The sequence below is a fragment of the Amia ocellicauda genome, chromosome 3 (genome assembly GCF_036373705.1).
Source record: "Amia ocellicauda isolate fAmiCal2 chromosome 3, fAmiCal2.hap1, whole genome shotgun sequence".
Lineage (NCBI taxonomy): Eukaryota > Metazoa > Chordata > Actinopteri > Amiiformes > Amiidae > Amia > Amia ocellicauda.
In genome coordinates, this window is record NC_089852.1 from 33,292,802 (window position 1) to 33,314,225 (window position 21,424).

Here is a 21,424-nt window from a genome sequence, read left to right on the forward strand (position 1 = left end):
GAAGACACAGATTTGGATAAATGTTGCAAATAACGGACTGTTTTCCTTTTTGCTTTATGTCAGTTATGTAAAATATTTTCCTGAGCGTTAAGAACTGAATTAAGAGATTTCAGACAGACAAGGATTAAAGACTTGTTGCTGACGTGTGTTTTTTGGGATTGAGTCGTCGGCGCCAGTGTTTGTTTTGTTGAGTTTAAACCAACCAGACCAATCAGGACCAGAGTTTCCAGTGAAACCAGAGCAAGATGCGAATGGACGCTTCAGACAGTGTGAGACATGAAATCCAGTGGTTTCTATGTATGTGTAACTCGGACTGTTTTTGTTTTGCACTTACAGTTATTCTAATGATATGGAATTATACAGGTGATCAATCGTTGAAAAATTGATATTCTGATGAAGATGGCATGTCTATCAAACATTAGTATTATCTCTTTGTTTTCATCCCTAGTGATTTGTCTGTGAACCAAATCCAGGTAAAAAGCATAGTTTTGTCTAGTGCAAGTGTGAATACTTGATTTGTGTAAACATCACATGCATATTTTGTATTCACCCCCCATTGATGATGATAATGTTAATAATTTAATTATATCCGTACTAATTTATTTCTTTTCACAGATGCAACCAAATAAATAAGGGGGCATCATGGAGACTCAACGGAATAATTAAGGAGCTTCGTTACGCTGATGGAGAGGAGGACACAGCCCTTCATCTGACACTGATTTAAATGTTAATTAAGCTTCATTACCCGCTGAAGGAGGAGGAGGACACAGCCCTTCACCTGACGGTGTTTCAGTGATAATGGCCCCGGGGCGGAGGCGCTCATGTGCCGTTTTTATACAGTCGCATGTGTTTACAGTTTCCACTGGACTGCGTTTCTAGAGGTCTCTGTCTATTGCGGCAACCGTTCACCTTCGACAAGTATATACATAGTTTTATATTATTATTGTTTGTTTTATTGTATTTGTTAAGTTGTAGTTGATATAGTTTTATAGTTGATATAGTTATACAGCGCTGTGACGAGCTACGTTCAAAAAACAGTGCTGAATACAAGGCAGTGACACAGCGTTTGCGGCGCCAGATCCATCACAATGTGCGCCCTGTAACACTGTCTGCCAAGTTTACTGTATTGAACATTTCAATGAATGGCACAGGTTTTGATCGTGACTGCGTTTTAGTTGATAGTACTGTTCATAGTTTATTATTATTATTATTACAGCGTTTCAGTGTATTTTCATTTGCGTTAATTTCATATTATCTGTATGTGTTTTGTTTATTTGCATTTTAGTGTATTTGTTTTTATTACAAAAAATCATTATAAAGTATACAATTGTACACTAAAAAGTTACATGTATCGCATTTGCATTGTTTTATTTGTTCTAATAAAAGTGTTTCATGGACATGTACATGGGAGCGTAAAGGGATAATGAAAAACACAATTGGCCTTTTTTTCATTCATTATATGTTTACATTTTTAAAGCAATGTCTGGTGTTATTATCATTATCATTATTTTCAAAATTTGGTACCTGGCAAGGGTTTTCATTTTTTCATCTGGAGTTGAAGTGGTTAATAGGACAATCAAGGTTTATGTTTTATATTTAAAAGTATGTTAACAATATATGAAATTATATAAATTATTAAATTATATATATTCTGTATTTCAGTATATAACGTGGCCATAATTCACATATTTAGGTTTTAAAAATATCTTAATGTATTTCACAATATAAAAAAACTGCAATTTACATATTTTAAAGTATAAGATATTAAACTATTTTGATGTTTTGATAATGTATTTCTTGTATATTGCTTAATTCTGTGTTTGTATTTTCACATCCCTACAGTTACTAAGGTCGCCTGTGTGTTTGTCTGTAAGCCTGTGTGTGAGTGTTGGGGGTAACGTTCCCATATCAAATCATTTTTTGTCTCAGTTTTCCTTTGTTCTTTAACACCAGTGCACATGTCCCTTCCAATACAGTTTCACTGGACTCTGGCTCTTGCTAATTAGAAATGGGATACAGTTTTAAAAATAGCGGGGCTTATGGGACATTGGATTGATATGCTTAGCTGCAACATGTATTATTTAGTTATCCTTATATTAAGTACACTTAATATGATAAAACATAAATAACACAGGCATTGATATATACACAGTCAATGTATTACCTAATCAAATGAGAAGCAGATCTAATCCACAATTTTGTGTATATATTGTGTTTTTGTCAGACCTCTAGTCTAACAGGCCTCAAAGAGAGGTGACTTGGGACAGAATTAAATCAAAAATGTTGGCGCTGCGAGACGCTCACAGAAGCATTAGCGGCATGTCTGCGAATGGAAATCGCGCTGCTAAACTATTGTGGTATTAAATCTAAACCTAGAAAACTACACAACTGTACTCAGTCGCTCTTTAAATGTTTAGTTAGATGCTAATCTCTTCTAATTTTTAATGTACATTTCATGATGTACAGTTGTGTAGTCTGCTATTAGCAGCTGGTTAAAGTTGTAGTTAATCCCGCCCAACAATACAGTGGGAGTGGTTACATTTTTGCTGTATTAAATCAAGAAAATATCTGCGAGAAAACAACCTGAAAATGCTCTTGCAGGTCCTCTAGTTTTAGACAGCTTGGGAGTTAAAGCCTCTCGTGGTTAAGGCAAAGTGGGAAAAAAATCCGATTGCTCCGGGTTTATTCACACGCCTCCGCGGCTCTTTGTGTTCAGTGGAAATAACGTTAGGTTATTATCATAACCCTGGTTCCCTGAAAAAGAAAGACAACCATTACCGAACAGGAAGAGCCTTCTGACCTAACAATCATGTGAAAACATGTTCCAAAGCTGCCCAATCCCAGCATCTCCCAGATCTACTCTACTACTTGAGGACTCAATCTTCATTCCTAGCTCCCCGAGAGAGTAGGTCCAAAGCTCTGTTGGACACACCTAGCAGGTGTATGGAGATGGTCTCAGGCCCACAGGAGAAGTTTGTACGCCACGATATGTAGTCCGGGTGAGTGCATGCCCCCTTGGTGGTTGAGTTAAGCCACCACTGTCGTGTTGTCTGTCCAAACTAAGACATGCTTGTTCGACAGGATGTGCTGGCTCGCAGCTCCTTTGCATTAATGTGGGAGGATGATCAGAGACCATTTCACATCCTTATACCCCAATCTCATTGCAGACTGTGCCCCAGCTGTAGTGGGCAGCTTAACACTGTACGTATTAATTCGGAAGGTTATGCCACTTGTAATGTGCTCACATTATGTTATGTTCAGTGAGCTAAAACTACTTAAAACATGTTTGCGCTCCACTATGACACAAGAAAGTCTTTATGTGCGGCACACCTGTACATAAGGACTCACACTGATATCTGCTGATGTTATTGATGTATTCGGGCGTCACAATGTGAGACTTGCATTCACACAGAAACTCCTACATCAGCGGCGCAAACAGCTCATTTCAAATGAATAGTTGCGGCTTATTTTTAGTTCCTAGTTTCTTCCAATGATAAATGTAACCACTGAGTTTTGAAGCCGGTGCGTCACTGTTTGTTTTTAGTCTGCACCACTACATATAACCCAGCTAACACACCATGTTGCCACAACGTTGTAGAAACATAATTCAACATTGTGGCAATGTTGTGTGTTAGCTGGGAAGTGAACGCTGAATAAAATATTTACATTGATCTGTTATTCACCCAATGATTGATCCACCCGCTAATAGATAACGCCTATGTAAGGGTGTCTGCCAATAATAATAATAATAATAACAATAACTACAAAGCTTTAATTAATGGCAGCTTCGGTTTTCATTTTATATTTTTTTCTTCTCTCATATCTACTAAGTATAGGCTTGTAGTGTTGTGTGAGTGAGGGAGATTAATGCTGTGGATTTACAGCACAAAGCGCCAGATCCCTGTGTTTCTCCGCTTTATTGACCCATCGCTGCTCCTCCCTGCTCTTCCGCCTCCGGTTTCTCTTCAATTTCAGACACTGTGATTGGCTCGCGGTGCCTCTCGCGCTGCCCGCTCAACCCGGAAACCACGCCCTCAAAACACGGCTCCTCCCGAGTTTCCCTCCTGCGCCTCTTCCGCAACGTTTCGCGTTTGCACTTTGTGAACATTTTTTATTGAATCCTGCCCTTGGTTTAAATGCATTTAACCTGAGACATCAATGGAAGGTATTTGGGGATTTTAATTATAAGCCTTGTTGTCTTTTTCTATTCATGGTCAGACCTTTGAAGATAAATGTAGAGCCCCAGACCATCAGGAGTGTCAACACTATGCATATTTAAAAACATAAACTACCTAATTAAAGGTAATCCTTTTTTTATATACACAAACTAATTTACTTCAATACAGTAACAAACTAAATGTAATTTAGTAGAAAGAAAAAAAAAACATCCATTATATAATGATGAATTAAGATTCCTTTTTGATTAACACAATTATAATAATCTTATTTTATTGATAATTCATTACTGGGTTATACTGGGTATTGTAATAAAAATTACTTTGGTTTTGCTGCCTTTCACAGTTTTCAGAATCTGATCTCTTATCTCCTTTGTTCGGACACCATAGATGATTGGGTGTAAACAGGAAGGGAAAATACCATACATCACACTCATCAGAACGTGAACATCAGGAGTGACTGAATGCCTAAACCTGTATACAAGGAAGGAACACAAGGCAAAGGTATATGAGACCACAATGACAATCAAATGAGTACCACAGGTGTGGATTGCTTTATGGTGGTATTTTCTAGCCGATGTCTTGAAGACAGCAGAAAAAATCTTACAGTAGGAAAAGAGGATGAACAGAAGATCTAGACCTGGAATGAAAAAAATTCCGAGCAGACCCACAATGCTGTTCTTGGCTGTGTTTCCACAAGCCAAAACTACCAGGGCCATGTGTTCACAAAAGCAGTGTTCGATAACATTTGACAAGCAAAAGAAAAGGCTACCAGCAAGGATGACAATTAAAGTAATGAAAAAAAATACTCTTATGAACGCAGCGACAAACAGCTTATGGAAAGTCGTCATGTTAATGTAGTCATTGTATCTGAGTGGATTACATATGGCAACATATCGATCTAAAGCCATAATCAGAAGGATGGTGGATTCAAAAGAGCCAAGAAAATGAAAGAAAAACATTTGTACCAGGCAGCCTTTAAGCGATATTTCATTCCAATCAAACAAGAAGCTTAATAGCATTTCTGGGATGAACACAAATGGTAAAGTCAGATCCACAATGGCTAAAGCACAAATCAAAATATACATAGGCGAATGCAGGCTTGCTCCTGTTTTGATTGTATAAATGATCACGGAGTTTCCAACTATAGCCACAACAAACATGATAAAGAAAGGGATGGACAGAATCCTCCTGTACTCGTAAAGTCCCGGGAATCCAATTAAAATGAAATGAGTGTGAGAAATGTTTCCTGCTGGGTTTTCCTGCATGTTGAATCCAGTGCTCCCAGGTTTCAGCGTATGTTCCCTGTGAAACAGAAAATAGAAGAACAGTGCATATTTGATACTAGTATGTGTACATATATTTAATCCTACAACTATTTCACAATCAATATTGTAATGTTCTCTCAAATGAATTTCTGCCATTCAAAATCTGAATTGTCATTAGAAATTCCATAGCAATTAATTAACTGTTTTCAACAGCTGAAAAGGAAGAGTAAAAAATTGTCATCTGCACAGGATTATGTACTGCTCCTAGACCAAGTGAGACACCAACCTATCAAACTTGTCTCCAAACTTGTCCTATAAGATGATAGCGTTCAACGTAGCTTGACTGGAAAGCCTCTTTCACTCACTTTAGCTCTTGCTGTACAGCAACCAGCACTGTAAGGAGTCGTCCTTAAATGCCTTTTGCTAAATCCCTAGAGTTGTGGTGAATGTATTTATTAATTAACAGCTCATCATCTACTCCTTTGCATAACAGATACATATTCAGTAAATGCTAATTAATAAGTATGGGAATTATTTTTAGCCAAGACTCACCTGTACCCTACAAGCATTTTTTCAAAATTCAATCTCAACATCAGTATAGTCAATTTACTGTATAGAAATGACACATACAATTTATTTATTTATTGTTTATTATATCAGTTTAGTTGGGCTTTTCCTGTCATGGAATTCTCTGTGGTATAGTTTTATCTCCAAATACCTGAGAATAGTTCCTTGAAAAGCATTGAGGAAAACCTGAACAGTCTCCCAAAGTAGACTCTCTGAAACTGACCAATTATCAGACAGGAATAGGGTTAGTGTTTTAAACAATACAGTGGTATCTTTCACAGATAGTCAAGTGAATATTGACTCTATTTAACCAGAAGAGGGCACTAGAATGTGGAGACACAGCCACTGAGAGCTGGTGACAGAAACTGAGAAATGTCTCAGAGTAAGAATAAGAGTTTGAGAAAAGGTAGTGTTTGTAACAGAATGTAGTTGTTAGAACCACAGTAGATCACTGCAAAACATCCAGAACCCATGTTAGTGAATATATGTGGAAATAAAACACTTCTGAAATGCATAAAGACAACATTGTGCTTGATCATATACTTCAAACATATACTCAGCATAAAAATAAACATCCCTTTTTCAGGACACTGTCTTTTAAAAAATAATTTTGTAAAAATCCAAATAACTTTTCAGATCTTTTTTGTAAAGGGTTTAAACAATGTTTTCCATGCTTGTTCAATGAACCAGTGAAGTGAAGACACTAACAGCTTCCAGACGGTATGTAATTAAGGTCACAGTTATAAAAACTTAGGACACTAAAGAGACCTTTCTACTGATTCTGAAAAACAACAAAAGAAAGAGGCCCAGGTTCCCTGCTCATCTGCATGAACGTGCCTTAGGCATGCTGCAAGGAGGCGTGAGGACTGCACATGTTGCCAGGGCAATACATTTCAAGGTCCGTACTGTGAGACGCCTAAGACAGCGCTACAGGGAGACAGGAAGGACAGCTGATTGTCCTCACAGTGGCAGACCACGTGTAACAACACCATCATAGGATGGGTACATCCGAATATCACACCTGCGGGGCAGGGACAGGATGGCAACAACAACTGCCCGAGTTACACAAGGAACGCACAATCCCTCCATCAGTGCTCAGACTGTCCGCAATAGGCTGAGAGAGGCTGGACTGAGGGCTTGTAGGCCTGTTGTAAGGCAGGTCCTTACCAGACATCACCGGCAACAATGTCGTGATTTCCTGCAAGACAGGAATGTCAGTGTTCTGCCATGGCCAGTGAAGACCCCGGATCTCAATCCCTTTGACCACGTCTGGGACCTGTTGGATCAGAGGGTGAGGGCTAGGGCCATTCCCCCAGAAATGTCCAGGAACTTGCAAGTGCCTTGGTGGAAGAGTAGGGTAACATCTCACAGCAAGAACTGGCAAATCTGGTGCAGTCCATGAGGAGGAGATGCACTGCAGTACTTAATGCAGCCTGGTGGCCACACCAGATACTGACTGTTACTTTTGATTTTGACCCCCCTTTTATCAGGGATACATTATTCCATTTCTGTTAGTCACATGTCTGTGAAACTTGTTCAGTTTATGTCTTAGTTGTTGAATCTTTTTATGTTCATACAAATATTTAAGTTACGTTTGCTGAAAATAAAAGCAGTTGAAAGTGAGAGGACGTTTATTTTTTTGCTGAGTAAATATAGTTCAAGTGATTTATATAGTTAACTTGGAATGACTAGCTACTTAGTAGCTTTAGTCAACTGCAATGCTGTCAGATAATTGAAGCTGTGAAAGCTGTATGTGGTATTTAGTTGACAAAGCATAAAGCTACTGAACATTATAATCCCCTATGTATTCACATAACAAGGGTGGATACAAAAGTACATACTAGTAAATTATTTAGGCCATTCTCATCAGGGACAGATACAAACGAAGGCCAATAAAAACATTCATGGTAAGCCTTCGGAGAATAGGTGAGAGCTGTATAAATATTGGTGTGTTTCAAGTCTCCTTCAGTATTGATATTTTAGTTTTTAACAGACGTTTGCATGGCAATATGTGAATTTTTAGTTTTGATTCGGTGGTTTGCAGAAGCAGTATGCTCTACTGCACAAGGTAAAATATGTATTGTTGTACACAGTGCATCCTAAATAAGCCAGAGGATATGATTTACAAACAATAGTTATTTTTGTATATATTTTATTTATGTAACTGTTAAACATCTATCTCTGCATTCACTATAATTGAACTCAATAAGGAATTAATTATAATCTGAACTATATGCAAACAAACGTCTGTTAATCTTTATATTAATTGTCTTGAAGGCTGTAATGTGTATTGATTATTGTGTGATATATATATTTTTTCTCTTTCCTCATTTGCATGATAGACCTTCATTCAGTTATGCAGTTATATTTTTTAGGTACAATTGTAAGACACACACATGCAATATATTGCATAGTATGGACAACATATTACTACTGTTTCTACTACTACTACTACTACTACTACTACTACTAAAAATAATAATCTGCTTTAATTCTTTATTTCAGGAAAATCTGAGCATTTAAACGTGGCTTTCATCTAACGATGGCTGAAGAGTTCCAAGGATCAAATGTTTCACACACAAAGTTTGTTTTTATGGGGTTCCCTGAGCTGTACAGATACCGACGTCTGCTCTTCCTACCCTTTTTTATAATATATGTGGTTGTTTTGGTTGGAAACTCACTAATCCTGTTTGTGATAAAAACCTGTGCGAGTCTCCACAGCCCTATGTACATACTGATATCTGGCATGGCCGTCATTGACATAATCGTCCCGACAGCTATTATCCCCAACATGCTGCTCAGCCTTTTGTTTGACTGGAATGAAATCTCTTTGCAAGGCTGCCTGAGTCAGATGTTCTTTGTTCACTTAATTTCCTCATTTGAATCAACGATCCTATTAGCAATGGCTTTAGATCGCTTCACTGCCATTTGCAATCCCCTGAGATACACTGAGATCATGAACTCCACCGCCTTTATAAAACTCAGCATTTTTTCTCTAATAAGGAGCGGATCACTGATGTCCAGTCTCATTGGTCTTGCACATCCCCTATCCTTCTGTGGATCAAATATCATAAAGCAGTGTTACTGTGAACACATGGCCCTGGTTACCCTGGCTTGTGGTAATATTGCTAAAAATAATGCCATGGGATTGGTGGTGGCCTATTCAATTGTTGGCTTTGATATCTCTGTGATAGCCTTTTCTTACATTAGAATTTTGAATGCTGTTCTTCGGGCTGCAACAGTGAAAGAACGACGGAAAGCTTTCCACACATGTGGTACTCACTTGATAGTCATGCTTTTCTTCTACCTATCTGGCAGTGTCACATTTTTGGCGTACAGACTCAAAATTAATATTCCTACAGACACTCACACATTTTTAGGGATAATGTACTTAGTTTTCCCAGCTGGTGTTAATCCAATTATTTATGGAGTCCGAACGAAGGAGATCAGAAACAACATTGTGAAACTGTTCAGAAAGAGAAAAATAACAGTTGTGTCATCCAATATTGCTACTGTGAAACTTATCCAGGCCTATTAAAACAAATCTCAATAAAGACTGTATTTTTACCAAAGTCTTCCTTTTTTTGTACCTTCTTCTTTCTTGAAATGTAAGTAGGGCAACCCAGTAAGTAGTATGAATGTATTTTAAATATTTTAAAGTTTATCTGTTCTCTCAACCAGATGTTTTCAGTATGTAAAAAATGTAATGTCAAAAACTCCATGACACTTTTTGTTTTCATACAAGATCTAGTTAATTGTTATTTTCTTTATCTGTGACATTAAACCCTGCTTGTGACCCATCATGATACATTTTATGACATTAAATGGAATTCGGAAAATACATATAAAGGAAGGAATAATACCTATATGTCTTTAATTATTAAGGTTGAGCGGGCGTTTCTGAATGATATGGAAAACATCTGTGAGTACAGTGAATTTCTTATGCAACATTAAATTGCGCAATAGAAAATGCTGCTGCACTCTACAACTCCCAATGAAAATACACATAACAAGGACAAATCCCTTCATCCGTTCATGTACAGTGAGTGGTCCATGCAATGCTAATCAGGGAGGGACTCAAATGAAAGACAGGAGAACTACTCTTAATCTTTGGAGACTTTGCCAAATACATATATAAGTATTCTTGTAACCTGGGCTACTTTAGAAGATTGGTTTCTCAACAGGGGGTTCAGAGGAAAATAACAACATCGCTGTGTTGCACTATATATTTTACAAGGTAAACAAAATAATGTTTTATGAACTTCAACTATTGGGAGAACTGTCTAAATGAATAGCTCAAGCAGCATTGGTTTACTAAATCATATTATTAGACTAATCGACAAGACTTCAATGGGGCAAGGGAGACATGAAAATCTACGTGGATTTATTTTTTGTTTACCATATACAATTGTGTGATGTATTGCTATATACTTAATAGATGTATCCATGTGTTTATGTTTTGTTTAAATCATTTGTTCCAGGGTGACGCTCAGTTAACAATGATTGAAGAAAACCCAGGATTATTCCTAAATTATTCTCACACCAGGTTTATTTTCATTGGATTTCCAGAAATCTACAAGTACAGACATCTGCTTTTTGTACCATTCTTTGCAATGTACATTGTTGTCTTGGTAGGCAACTTGTTTATTCTATATGTGATAAAACAGAGTGAGAGTCTCCATAGCCCTATGTATGTATTCATATCTGCCCTTTCCTTTGTAGATATAGTTGTCCCCACTGCCATTATTCCAAAAATGCTGCTTAGCTTCTTATTTGACTGGAATGGGATTTCCTTGGCAGGCTGCCTCATTCAGATGTTTGTCATTCACTTCTTCTCCTCGCTTGAATCAACAATCCTCTTAGTAATGGCTCTGGATCGTCTTGTGGCCATATGCAATCCCCTGCGCTACAATGACATTGTGAACTCCTCAATGTTTCTGAAACTCTGCATTTTCACCATCATAAGAAGTGGATCAATAATGTCCTCCCTCGTCATTCTTGCCCATCCTCTGTCTTTCTGTAGGTCAAATGTCATTAACCACTGTTACTGTGATCACATGGCGCTTGTTTCCTTAGCCTGTGACAATACCACTAAAAATGATATCATGGGATTGGTGGTGATACTTGTGTTTGTTGTTGGTGACATTTCAGTCATAGTCTTTTCGTACATCAGAATTTTAAAGGCTGTCCTTAGTGCTACATCAGCAGAAGAACGTTGGAAAGCTTTCCACACATGTGGCACTCATTTGATAGTTATGCTTTTCTTCTACCTAACAGGCACTGTTGCATTCCTGGCACATAATCTTAGGATAGCCATTCCAACAGATGCTCACACATTTTTGGGGGTAATGTACATTGTTCTGCCAGCTAGTGTCAATCCGATTATTTATGGTGTCCGCACAAAGGAAATCAGAAATGCCATCATTAAAATATTCAGAGTGAAAAACAAAACTGATATTCTAAAATAATGTTGCTATGTAAGGAATGTAGAATGCTAGACTTTTATATTTTATACATTGTCCATCATAAAGTTTTCGTTTTTCTTCCCACTGATGACATTCTTCAGTTCAAAGATGACACAATAAGTACAAAAATAATGAATAGATGTACAATAAATACATTATATTTCATACAAGGCTATTTTTAATGTTGTGTTTTGCCAATATTAGTGTAAAGAGAAATAAATAAAAATATGGGATTGTATAAACATGCATTAAAAGTTTTACAAACATGTTAAAATGATTATTTTATCTTTACTATCTCATACTGCAAAGCACTGCATGTAACTCCTTTACACAGAGCCTGTTAATGAATATACTTTTAGGATATGGAGATACAAGGTGTTGTCAATAAAGCACTTTTTGTGAAACTGGCCCACGCTGTCACAATAAACTGTGTTTGCTGTATATTTATTTTCCAGTACTAGTGCTGTACCACTACAGAGCAAAGATTCTTGACGTAGAGAATTTAAAAGCTGTGCCATTTACTGATTCACAGATGATTGTAATATATAGTTTAGTCTGTGGAAAATAATGTACAAGAACAATAATGTTTATAAACCTATTAGTTGGACCCACTCCATTCTGTCTTTTTTATTTTTTACATTTTGTCAGTTTCACAACTACAAATCCTCTGATTTTCTGTATGACCTTGACAAAATTAGCCTGCCATGAAATGCACTGAAGCTAAGTACACTACATTTCCATGCAACAGATCAGATGCAATACACATTATTGTGGGAGTGAGGCCTGAGCGAGCGAGGCGTAATTATGTGTGTCCTGAGGTTCCTGCAAAAGCCTGAGTTGCATTGAAAATCTTGTAATTCAAGTGTAATTGAAAAGCAGACTGTGGACTAAAAGCTATGTGTTATTTAAATAAATAAACTCATTTATCAATTCTCATTATTTTCTGTTCTAGGAATCTGATGATTCCACTTTAAACACAATACCCTTTTTCTATTATGTTTTTATAGCCATATGTTCTTAGTCAGAAATATATTACAACAAGGTATATTATCTTTTTATTTTTACCCATGCGTATCCTATACATGCATACAAAACCTGACATAAAAATTACATTGAATCTCATAATTAGAGACACTTGCTTGTGGACATAGATGTGCAAACAAATAAGGTAGTACTGAAAACATTCCCAGTATTTGCATATGTTTTCAACAAGGAGCAAGTGCTCTTTGTAATGCTATATCTGATACATATTTTCTCCATGTGTGAGATGTGTCATTTTTCTCTGACAGACATCAGGGGACACAGATTTTCTATGAAATCATAATGCTTGTACTAGGTCTATGATTTAAATCCAGGGCAGGCTATGTCCCTCTCTTGAAAAATTATAATACCTTTTAACATTTCTCCAAAATATTTGAGACCTGACAGAGACTTTTCTTTGGGGGGTTATTTTTACAGAACCAAAGATGCACAAAACATCTTAATTCAACATTTCAGCTTTGTAATGAAAAAAACAGAAGTGCCACATATATATATCAGTGCATGCTACAATATATTTGTTTCTGTGTGTTCCATTCTGCACTGTAATAAGTTGGTGTATCTGGGGATTTAATGTACAACACAACTGTAGCTATGGGTTAATGACTTCTTGCTAGGCACGGAGAGAAAATACACCTTAATGACCTGCACTTGTGTCAGCACAGTTGAATAACAAGTTGTAAATAGCCACTGGACAAGTAAGCAGTGTCCTGGCGGACTGCTGTTGGCCACAGAAGAGCCAATTACTTTGGTACAGTAATTATTCGGATGACTATGTCTATCCCATTAGGTTTAAGTGTTTCTCATGCAAGAAGCATGCAACATCAGAAAAGGGTTTCTTATTACTTTACTGTTTTCAGCTGTACGAATAGCAATATATGTTATTCTTAACAGATACTGTCCATTTGTAAACGTATAACATCACAATGGTGTTTTAGTACAATAGATAATATACTACATTTAATGTGTTTCAGTAAACAGACGTTCTTATAAGATGAGAAGTTCACTTTCTTTATGTTAATGAATATATTTCAGGAATTGGAAATACATTATTATTGTTGTTGATGTTTAAAAAAGGCAGTATTTGCAGAAAAAAGGTGTCTAAAATAATTGATAGTTTAGTGATCTGATTAAATTCAAAGCTTTTTACACCTTGGTCTTAAAACGTTAACAATACTAAACACCTATTTGTTTATATGACCTTCACCTTTGTTTAATTAAACAACAAGCTCATTAAAAAGGAGTTTGTTTTTTCTTGCTTACCCTAATGAGAAAATGCCCCCTGTACAGTGTAAATAAACTAGCTAAGGACAAACTCTACTCCCAGAAGGAACAAAAGAGGTCCAAACAATTGCTTCACAATAAAGCCAAAGCCAATTAGACTTGCAGCGTGGAGCAAATAGTTAGAAACTAAGACCCACATAATTGGTCACTAAAGGGACACTTACTTTAGTAAATGTAAGTGTAGCAATTAAAATGATTTGATATAACAAGCTGTGTTCCAACAAGCTGACCAAATTAAAATCCTTGCAAGTTGTTTTATCCTTGGATCCGTTATGAAATGCAATAACTTAAAATACAAAGAGGCCACTACTACTGAGGAACCGTAAAAATGTGTCATTTTCTGAACTAGTTTACTCAGTAATAATAATAATATTAATGACTTATATAATGTAGGTGTCTCCTAAGTACACCAGTACAAACTGAAAGCTTCAGAATGTTGAAAGACAGCAGGTCTGTGAAAAAGTTTTAAAAAATAAATGTAAATGTAAAAAAAGCAAGCACAATAATGATGCATTACAATACAATAATAAATGACAAATACATCAATAAATTGAATGATTCATTGGCATAAAAGATTGTCAGACTGCCATGAGCAGCATTTACATGTTTTCCTCAGGACCACATCCTTTTTTAAATTTCAAATTTACATAGAAAATGAATTGACAAATACATGTAGGATGCATTACCATTTATTACCATCAGAGGGTAGTAATTAATTAATTTAGATGTGAATTAAGGGTCCTGCATGTCATGCATGTCATGATTAAGAAATGGGTTTTGAAAAACAGCTTCTTGAGGGTTTCTCCCACAGAAATCGATATTTGTGATGAATACCTTGTATAACCAAAAAAAAAAAAAAAAAAAAATCTATTGATAAATATAATTTTCTAAATGAACTTTATAGGTGTATATATATATATATATATATATATATATATATATATATATATATATATATATACACTCACCTAAAGGATTATTAGGAACACCTGTTCAATTTCTCATTAATGCAATTATCTAACCAACCAATCACATGGCAGTTGCTTCAATGCATTTAGGGGTGTGGTCCTGGTCAAGACAATCTCCTGAACTCCAAACTGAATGTCTGAATGGGAAAGAAAGGTGATTTAAGCAATTTTGAGCGTGGCATGGTTGTTGGTGCCAGACGGGCCGGTCTGAGTATTTCACAATCTGCTCAGTTACTGGGATTTTCACACACAACCATTTCTAGGGTTTACAAAGAATGGTGTGAAAAGGGAAAAACAACCAGTATGCAGCAGTCCTGTGGGACGAAAATGCCTTGTTGATGCTAGAGGTCAGAGGAGAATGGGCCGACTGATTCAAGCTGATAGAAGAGCAACTTTGACTGAAATAACCACTCGTTACAACCGAGGTATGCAGCAAAGCATTTGTGAAGCCACAACACGTACAACCTTGAGGCGGATGGGCTACAACAGCAGAAGACCCCACCGGGTACCACTCATCTCCACTACAAATAGGAAAAAGAGGCTACAATTTGCACAAGCTCACCAAAATTGGACAGTTGAAGACTGGAAAAATGTTGCCTGGTCTGATGAGTCTCAATTTCTGGTGAGACATTCAGATGGTAGAGTCAGAATTTGGCGTAAACAGAATGAGAACATGGATCCATCATGCCTTGTTACCACTGTGCAGGCTGGTGGTGGTGGTGTAATGGTGTGGGGGATGTTTTCTTGGCACACTTTAGGCCCCTTAGTGCCAATTGGGCATCGTTTAAATGCCACGGCCTACCTGAGCGTTGTTTCTGACCATGTCCATCCCTTTATGACCACCATGTACCCATCCTCTGATGGCTACTTCCAGCAGGATAATGCACCATGTCACAAAGGTCGAATCATTTCAAATTGGTTTCTTGAACATGACAATGAGTTCACTGTACTAAACTGGCCCCCACACTCACCAGATCTCAACCCAATAGAGCATCTTTGGGATGTGGTGGAACGGGAGCTTCGTGCCCTGGATGTGCATCCCACAAATCTCCATCAACTGCAAGATGCTATCCTATCAATATGGGCCAACATTTCTAAAGAATGCTTTCAGCACCTTGTTGAATCAATGCCATGTAGAATTAAGGCAGTTCTGAAGGCGAAAGGGGGGCAAACACAGTATTAGTATGGTGTTCCTAATAATCCTTTAGGTGAGTGTATATATATATATATATATACAGACAGGTTGCAAATTAAAGGAAAGACCAACATAAAGTGTCTCAGTAAGGTGTTGGGAACCACAAGCTGCCAGAACAGCTTCAATGCTCTTGGCACAGATTCTACGTGTTTCTGGACTGTACTGGAGGGATGAAAACCATTCTTCCAAAAGATATTCCCTCATTTGGTGTTTTGATGATGGTGGAGGAGAGCGCTGTCTAACACGTCGGTCCAGAATCTCCCATAGGTGTTCAATCGGGTTGAGATCTGGTCATTGCGAAGGCCATAGCAAATGATTCACATAATTTTCATACTCATCAAACCATTCAGTGAGCCCTCGTGCCCTGTGAATGGGGGCATTGTCATCCTGGAATAGACCACTCCCATCAAGATAGAAATTTTTCACCACAGGATAAAAGTGATCAATCAGAATAACTTTGTAATGATTTGCAGTGACCCTTCCCTCTAAGGCAGGGGTACCCAATGTGTGTTGATGGAGAGCCAATTTCCAGAGGTTGCATGGGATGGGGGGGGCTGCAGTAGAAAATTAACCACCAATGAAAACAAAATATTTCACAAATTATACTTTTTTATTTCCTATACATTTCTGTTAGGGAACATTTATGAACTTTAATTGTTGTTTTATTATTTTCCCCCAAATTACATGTGCAATTTGTAACAGAAAATGTTCAGAAAGTGTACAAATATAGTAAAGACTCAGAAAAGGGGTGGTTGAAAGTTGGCTTTGGGGAGCCACACCAAACATCCTTGAGGACCACATTTGGCCCTCAGGCCGCACTTTGGGAACCCCTGCTCTAAGGGGACAAGTGGACCCAAACCATGCCAGGAAAATGCACCCCACAGCATTACAGAGCCTCTGGACCCCCTCACTGTAGGGGTCAAGCAGTCAGGCCTGTACTGTTCTCTTGGCACTCGCCCACTTGTTGAGAATATGGTGAAGGATGACTCATCTGACCATATCACTTTTTTCTCTGTACACCAGTGCTTATGGTGTCCCAATAATGACCCCTCTTTCAAGATCGTTTCCTCTTGCCATCTTGATCCACAATCGAGGTCAGCTGGGCCTGCTCAGCATTTTTATACATGCCACAGAGCATGATAGGATGTTAATTGCTTAACTGTATCATGCAGTACACCTGTTTGGAGGCATCTGCATTCATTATGTTCCTCCACTCATTTATTCAGGTTTTTCCTAATTTGTCACCTGTCTGTATATTTGAACAGTCGCACATTCTGAACTGTGATACTAATTTACAATGCCAAAGGGAGAGACTTGACACACAATACACAGCAGCCTGAACCCCAACCCTGGCCAACGTCAAAATTGCCAGCTAGGCCCCTACCAATCTACATTGATTACTTGATTTCTTAGCAGACACCCTTAGCCAGGGTGACTATTGTTACAAGATATCACATAATTTTATACATTTACCAATCTGGGCATTTACTGGAGCAATCTGGGTAAGGTACCTTGCTCAAGGGTGCCCCACCTTGCCCCACCTAGGATTGAGCCCTTGACTGTGTGCTCCAGAGTCCAGAGCCCTAACCACTACTCCACACTATTGCCCAAAAAGAACAGCAACCCTAACCCTAACCTTACCTCAGGCCAAAATGAACCCTCTCTGCTCTCTGAACAACTTAAATATAACTGTAAAACCATTCCTCACTTCACATGTATCCCCAATTAAAACTTAGATCAGGCAAATGTTTCGAATTATGTGTTTTCCTTTTTTATTGTCTAATTCTTTTAACAGAGAAATATTAATGTCATACACATAAGGCAATGAATTTGCCTAACACCTAAATAATATTCGCAATCCTGTTGCTGAAGTGCATTACATTATGACCCATTGCATTACATCAGTCATTTTACCATCATTGTACAACATCAACCCTAGGCAAAATGCAAGCCAAATTTGATTGCTTAACTTAATTCCAATGCAATTTTAGCTAAATTAGTAAAACAAATTATATATAAACAACCTAAATGTAATGTAAAATCATTCCCACCTTCACCTAATTAGAGCTTAGCTTGGTACAATCTTATACTTTAGGATGTTTTTATTTTTTTAATTGTGGATGTTTAAACATTCAGATCTTCATTTAAATCAGATATGGTAATGTATTAGCCTATAACCTATGTAATATTCAGAATTGTTATTCCGAACTGTGATACTACATTTCAGTGCAAAAAGGAAACACATTACACTATATAGCCTGTATTACATTGATAGGTTACCTGCCCCTAATTGAAACATACCATTGTCAATTTGTCTAATTTCATATGTGCCATAAAATGTTGCAGAAAATATAAATGAGAAAAAAATTATATATTAAATAGATAAATAATTCCAACCAGAATTACAGTGCTCGTTGATTGTGGAGAAGCTCAGATTTTTTGCTGAAAGTAAGATTTGTGTTAAAGTTTATAATAGGCTGAATGAGCGAGTATGTTAGGTGTGGCAAAAATAAAGATTGCAAAACAATGTTCTAGAGTAGCACTGCCCTGTTCTTATCGAATCCGCTTCTAATGCTCGATGAACTGTTTTTATTTATTTTGTATTAAATATCGGTGTGATGCACTGCATTCATAACAGGAAGTGCTACAGTCTGTGATGGCAGCTCATTTTTTAATTGTTTGTTTATGTATGTAGTTAGTGTTTATAAAACGTTAAAAAAATCCATGGTTTCTTTTACAGATGTTATCAGCAGGAGGTCGAGTACATCATGAAAAGAAGAGGAGGAAGCTGGACTATGCATTAACATTAACATTCTCCTTCCACTGACGTATTTAATCATTTTTTAAGCATGGTACACACATTAGCTTCATTTTTCTTTTTTTTTTCAAGAATCAAAGGACACTTTTATACAATTATTAAAACTTAATTTTCAGGTTATTAATGATTACTTGGTATGAGTAATGATTAAAACCTGCAAATTAAATTATCTTTCAAGTCGGAAGCACTGCCCAAGGGGGAGGGGTTTCTGCGCACTGCCTTAGGAATCTGATCGAAACGTCACTCTATCAAAGCTGCCATTGGCCCCTGTGCTCGTCACTCAGAACAGGTCCCTTCCCACTTCCTGTTCTATAAAACGTGACATCAGCGCAGGTTCGTCCTCTTTTGCCACTTCGCCTGGACCAAGAACGTGAGCTCTCTGTGTCTTGACTGTGCATTAGACTTATTATTATTATTGTTTTTACAATAATTATTATTATTATTATCTGGTTGCTTGGCTTCATAGCTGTGCTGTCACCACTGTATATTTCTGTGTCTATTTGTATTGCTTAGTTATTATTATTGATAGTTAACCCAACTCTGTTCTCTTCGTGCTCCGGGGCTCCGGTGCACTTCAGTTTCAGTTTCGGCCACAAATAGCACACTTTAAAAATAATAGTCATGTTTATATAGTGCCTTATATATTCCGACTGCATGCTGTGTTGGTTTTTTGTCCACACGTCTTTTTCCTCCACAGCAGGAGCGCTAGCAGCAGCAGTAAAATCTGAGGCCTGGCTGCCCGGCCTGAGTCTCGGTGTGTTGTAAGAGATCTCACCCGTGTGAGGTGATCCTCAGCCGGCTTGCACCCGCACTACAGCCCGCGGCTGCGGCTGTAAGAGATCTCGCTCTCTCAGTTCGCTGAGAACGAGCACTGCTAGCCCTCCCGGTTCGTGTGTGCAGGCCTCAGTTTTAGATCCCGCTACGGCTGGTGGTCTACTACCCTCGTCCCCCCGCGGGCCCGCTAGGCGTTCCAATTGTTGTGTGCCCTCTGTGCAAACACTGATCTGTGCCTCTGCTGCACGTTTCCCTTTGCACGCATGTGTGCGCTCGGCTCGGCGATGAGCTCCTCTCGCCCCCGCCACTGTGCCGCTTGCGGCCAGCGCACCTTGCCTGCCTGGAGTGGGGAAGTCTTATGCCCCGTCTGTCTGGGCACCGACAGCAGGCGCAATTTGGTCCACCGTTTCACTGGGCGCTGCCGCACTTGCCGCCGCTTCCGAAGATCCCCCACTCCGGCGAGTGACTCCTTGGGGGCACTGGATCTCCGCCTCTCCCTGAGCCCCTCCGTCTCCTCCTCCAGAGCCGCAGTGATGGAGACAGCCACACACCCCGCACTTGCGTCTCCTCCTGCTTCTGTGCCTGCTGCCGCTACCGCACCTGGCACTACCGTACCTGCCACAGCAGCTGTGCCCCTCCTGCCTGCAGTGCCCGCGCGCGCGCCCCCCCCATGTGTGCTTGTGACTGACAAGGAAGAGCGGCAGAGCGACACCCCTGGGCTCCCTCCCCCTCTTCGGCGTCGTCCCTTACCTGGGACCATCCGGCAACAGCCCCCGCCCTAGCCAGGAGAGGGGAGGCTTATGCCAGGACCCAGGGTGCAGCAGAAGCGGGCTTGGTGGAGTTCCCGCATGTGAATTCCACCATAGCCACGCTCGTCTCCCTACCTCCACTGTCCGCGGAGCCACGTGACCTGACCTGCTCCAACAGGCAGTGTCGCATCACGGAGACACTGCTCCAAGCGGCTCGCCTCTGAAACACAGAGAGCCTGCTGACCCTGTACTTGGCCCAGCTGGCGGAGCCCTCGGAGCAACATGGCGCATTACCCACTCCGCCCCCTATCTCTGAGATAGCTGCGGCGGCAGACCAGCTCATCAACGTGATGCGCCAGGGGGCAAGGGTGACAGGGCGATCCCTGGCAGCCATTGTGGCAGCGTGCTGCCAGCTTTGGCTGTCCCAGGCACGGCGGGTCCCTGAGGTGGACAGGTCTCGCCTCATGGATGCCCCTATTTCACCGGGCTTCACTTTTGGCCCCCCTGTGGAGGAGTAGCTCACATGCACCCTCCAGGAGAGGGAGCAGTCCCTGCAGCTGGCCCAGGTGTACCCCGTTGCACCTCAGACCCAGCAACGCAGGCCGTCTGCGGCAGCTCGCCGGCAGGGAGCCCCCACGACCACGGCTCCCAGGCCACAGCCCAGGCCACAGGCCGGACCACAGCCCAGGTCACAGCCCCGCCCACCTGCCGATCTCCGCCAGTGTCTCACGCCCGGCGGCCCATGGTGCCTCATGGTAGGAGGGGACCCAGCCGTGAGCGTGCTTGGGAAAAGCAATGCAGAACCGTTATCCCTTCCTACCAGACTGTGACTTCTATATAGTTCATTCTGTAGGCAGGAGTGCATGTGTTTTTTACACCTGTACCCCGCCATTGTACATAGTTCCTTTGTCAGCAGGCCTATGGCCCCGCCCAAGCTATACTAGCTGTGTTGAGGGCTGCTTCTGCTTTATTCAGCATGAGGCTTTGAGTTTAATCTTGTGCCCCGCTGTGTATATAGTTCATTTATTGACATCAGTAGTGCATCTGTTGCCACTAGCTGCTGTTAGGCAGTGTGTAACTTGCTCCTGTGATTGTGTGTGGTGCATGAGCTGGCTCCTGCACC

The 21,424-nt window shown here is 39.6% G+C and overlaps 3 protein-coding genes across 3 annotated transcripts; 2 read left to right on the forward strand and 1 right to left on the reverse strand.

Annotated features, from left to right (window-relative positions):
- Nucleotides 1-4,462: 4,462 nt before the first annotated feature.
- Nucleotides 4,463-5,443, reverse strand: LOC136747109 (olfactory receptor 52K1-like). Its single transcript, XM_066700066.1, has one exon. It carries the CDS (start codon nt 5,441-5,443, stop codon nt 4,463-4,465), a length of 981 nt encoding a protein of 326 aa, XP_066556163.1.
- Nucleotides 5,444-8,552: 3,109 nt separating this feature from the next.
- LOC136747110 (olfactory receptor 52Z1P-like) lies at nt 8,553-9,548 on the forward strand. The gene has a single exon (XM_066700067.1). The coding sequence runs from the start codon at nt 8,553-8,555 to the stop codon at nt 9,546-9,548; it is 996 nt and encodes a 331-aa protein (XP_066556164.1).
- Nucleotides 9,549-10,509: 961 nt separating this feature from the next.
- On the forward strand, nt 10,510-11,478 carry LOC136747316 (olfactory receptor 52K2-like). The gene has a single exon (XM_066700253.1). It carries the CDS (start codon nt 10,510-10,512, stop codon nt 11,476-11,478), a length of 969 nt encoding a protein of 322 aa, XP_066556350.1.
- Nucleotides 11,479-21,424: the final 9,946 nt, after the last annotated feature.

Coding starts and splice junctions, on each gene's coding strand:
- LOC136747110 (XM_066700067.1), top strand. CDS start 8,553: ATGGCTGAAGAGTTCCAAGGATCAAATGTTTCACACACAAAGTTTGTT.
- LOC136747316 (XM_066700253.1), top strand. CDS start 10,510: ATGATTGAAGAAAACCCAGGATTATTCCTAAATTATTCTCACACCAGG.
- LOC136747109 (XM_066700066.1), bottom strand. CDS start 5,443: ATGCAGGAAAACCCAGCAGGAAACATTTCTCACACTCATTTCATTTTA.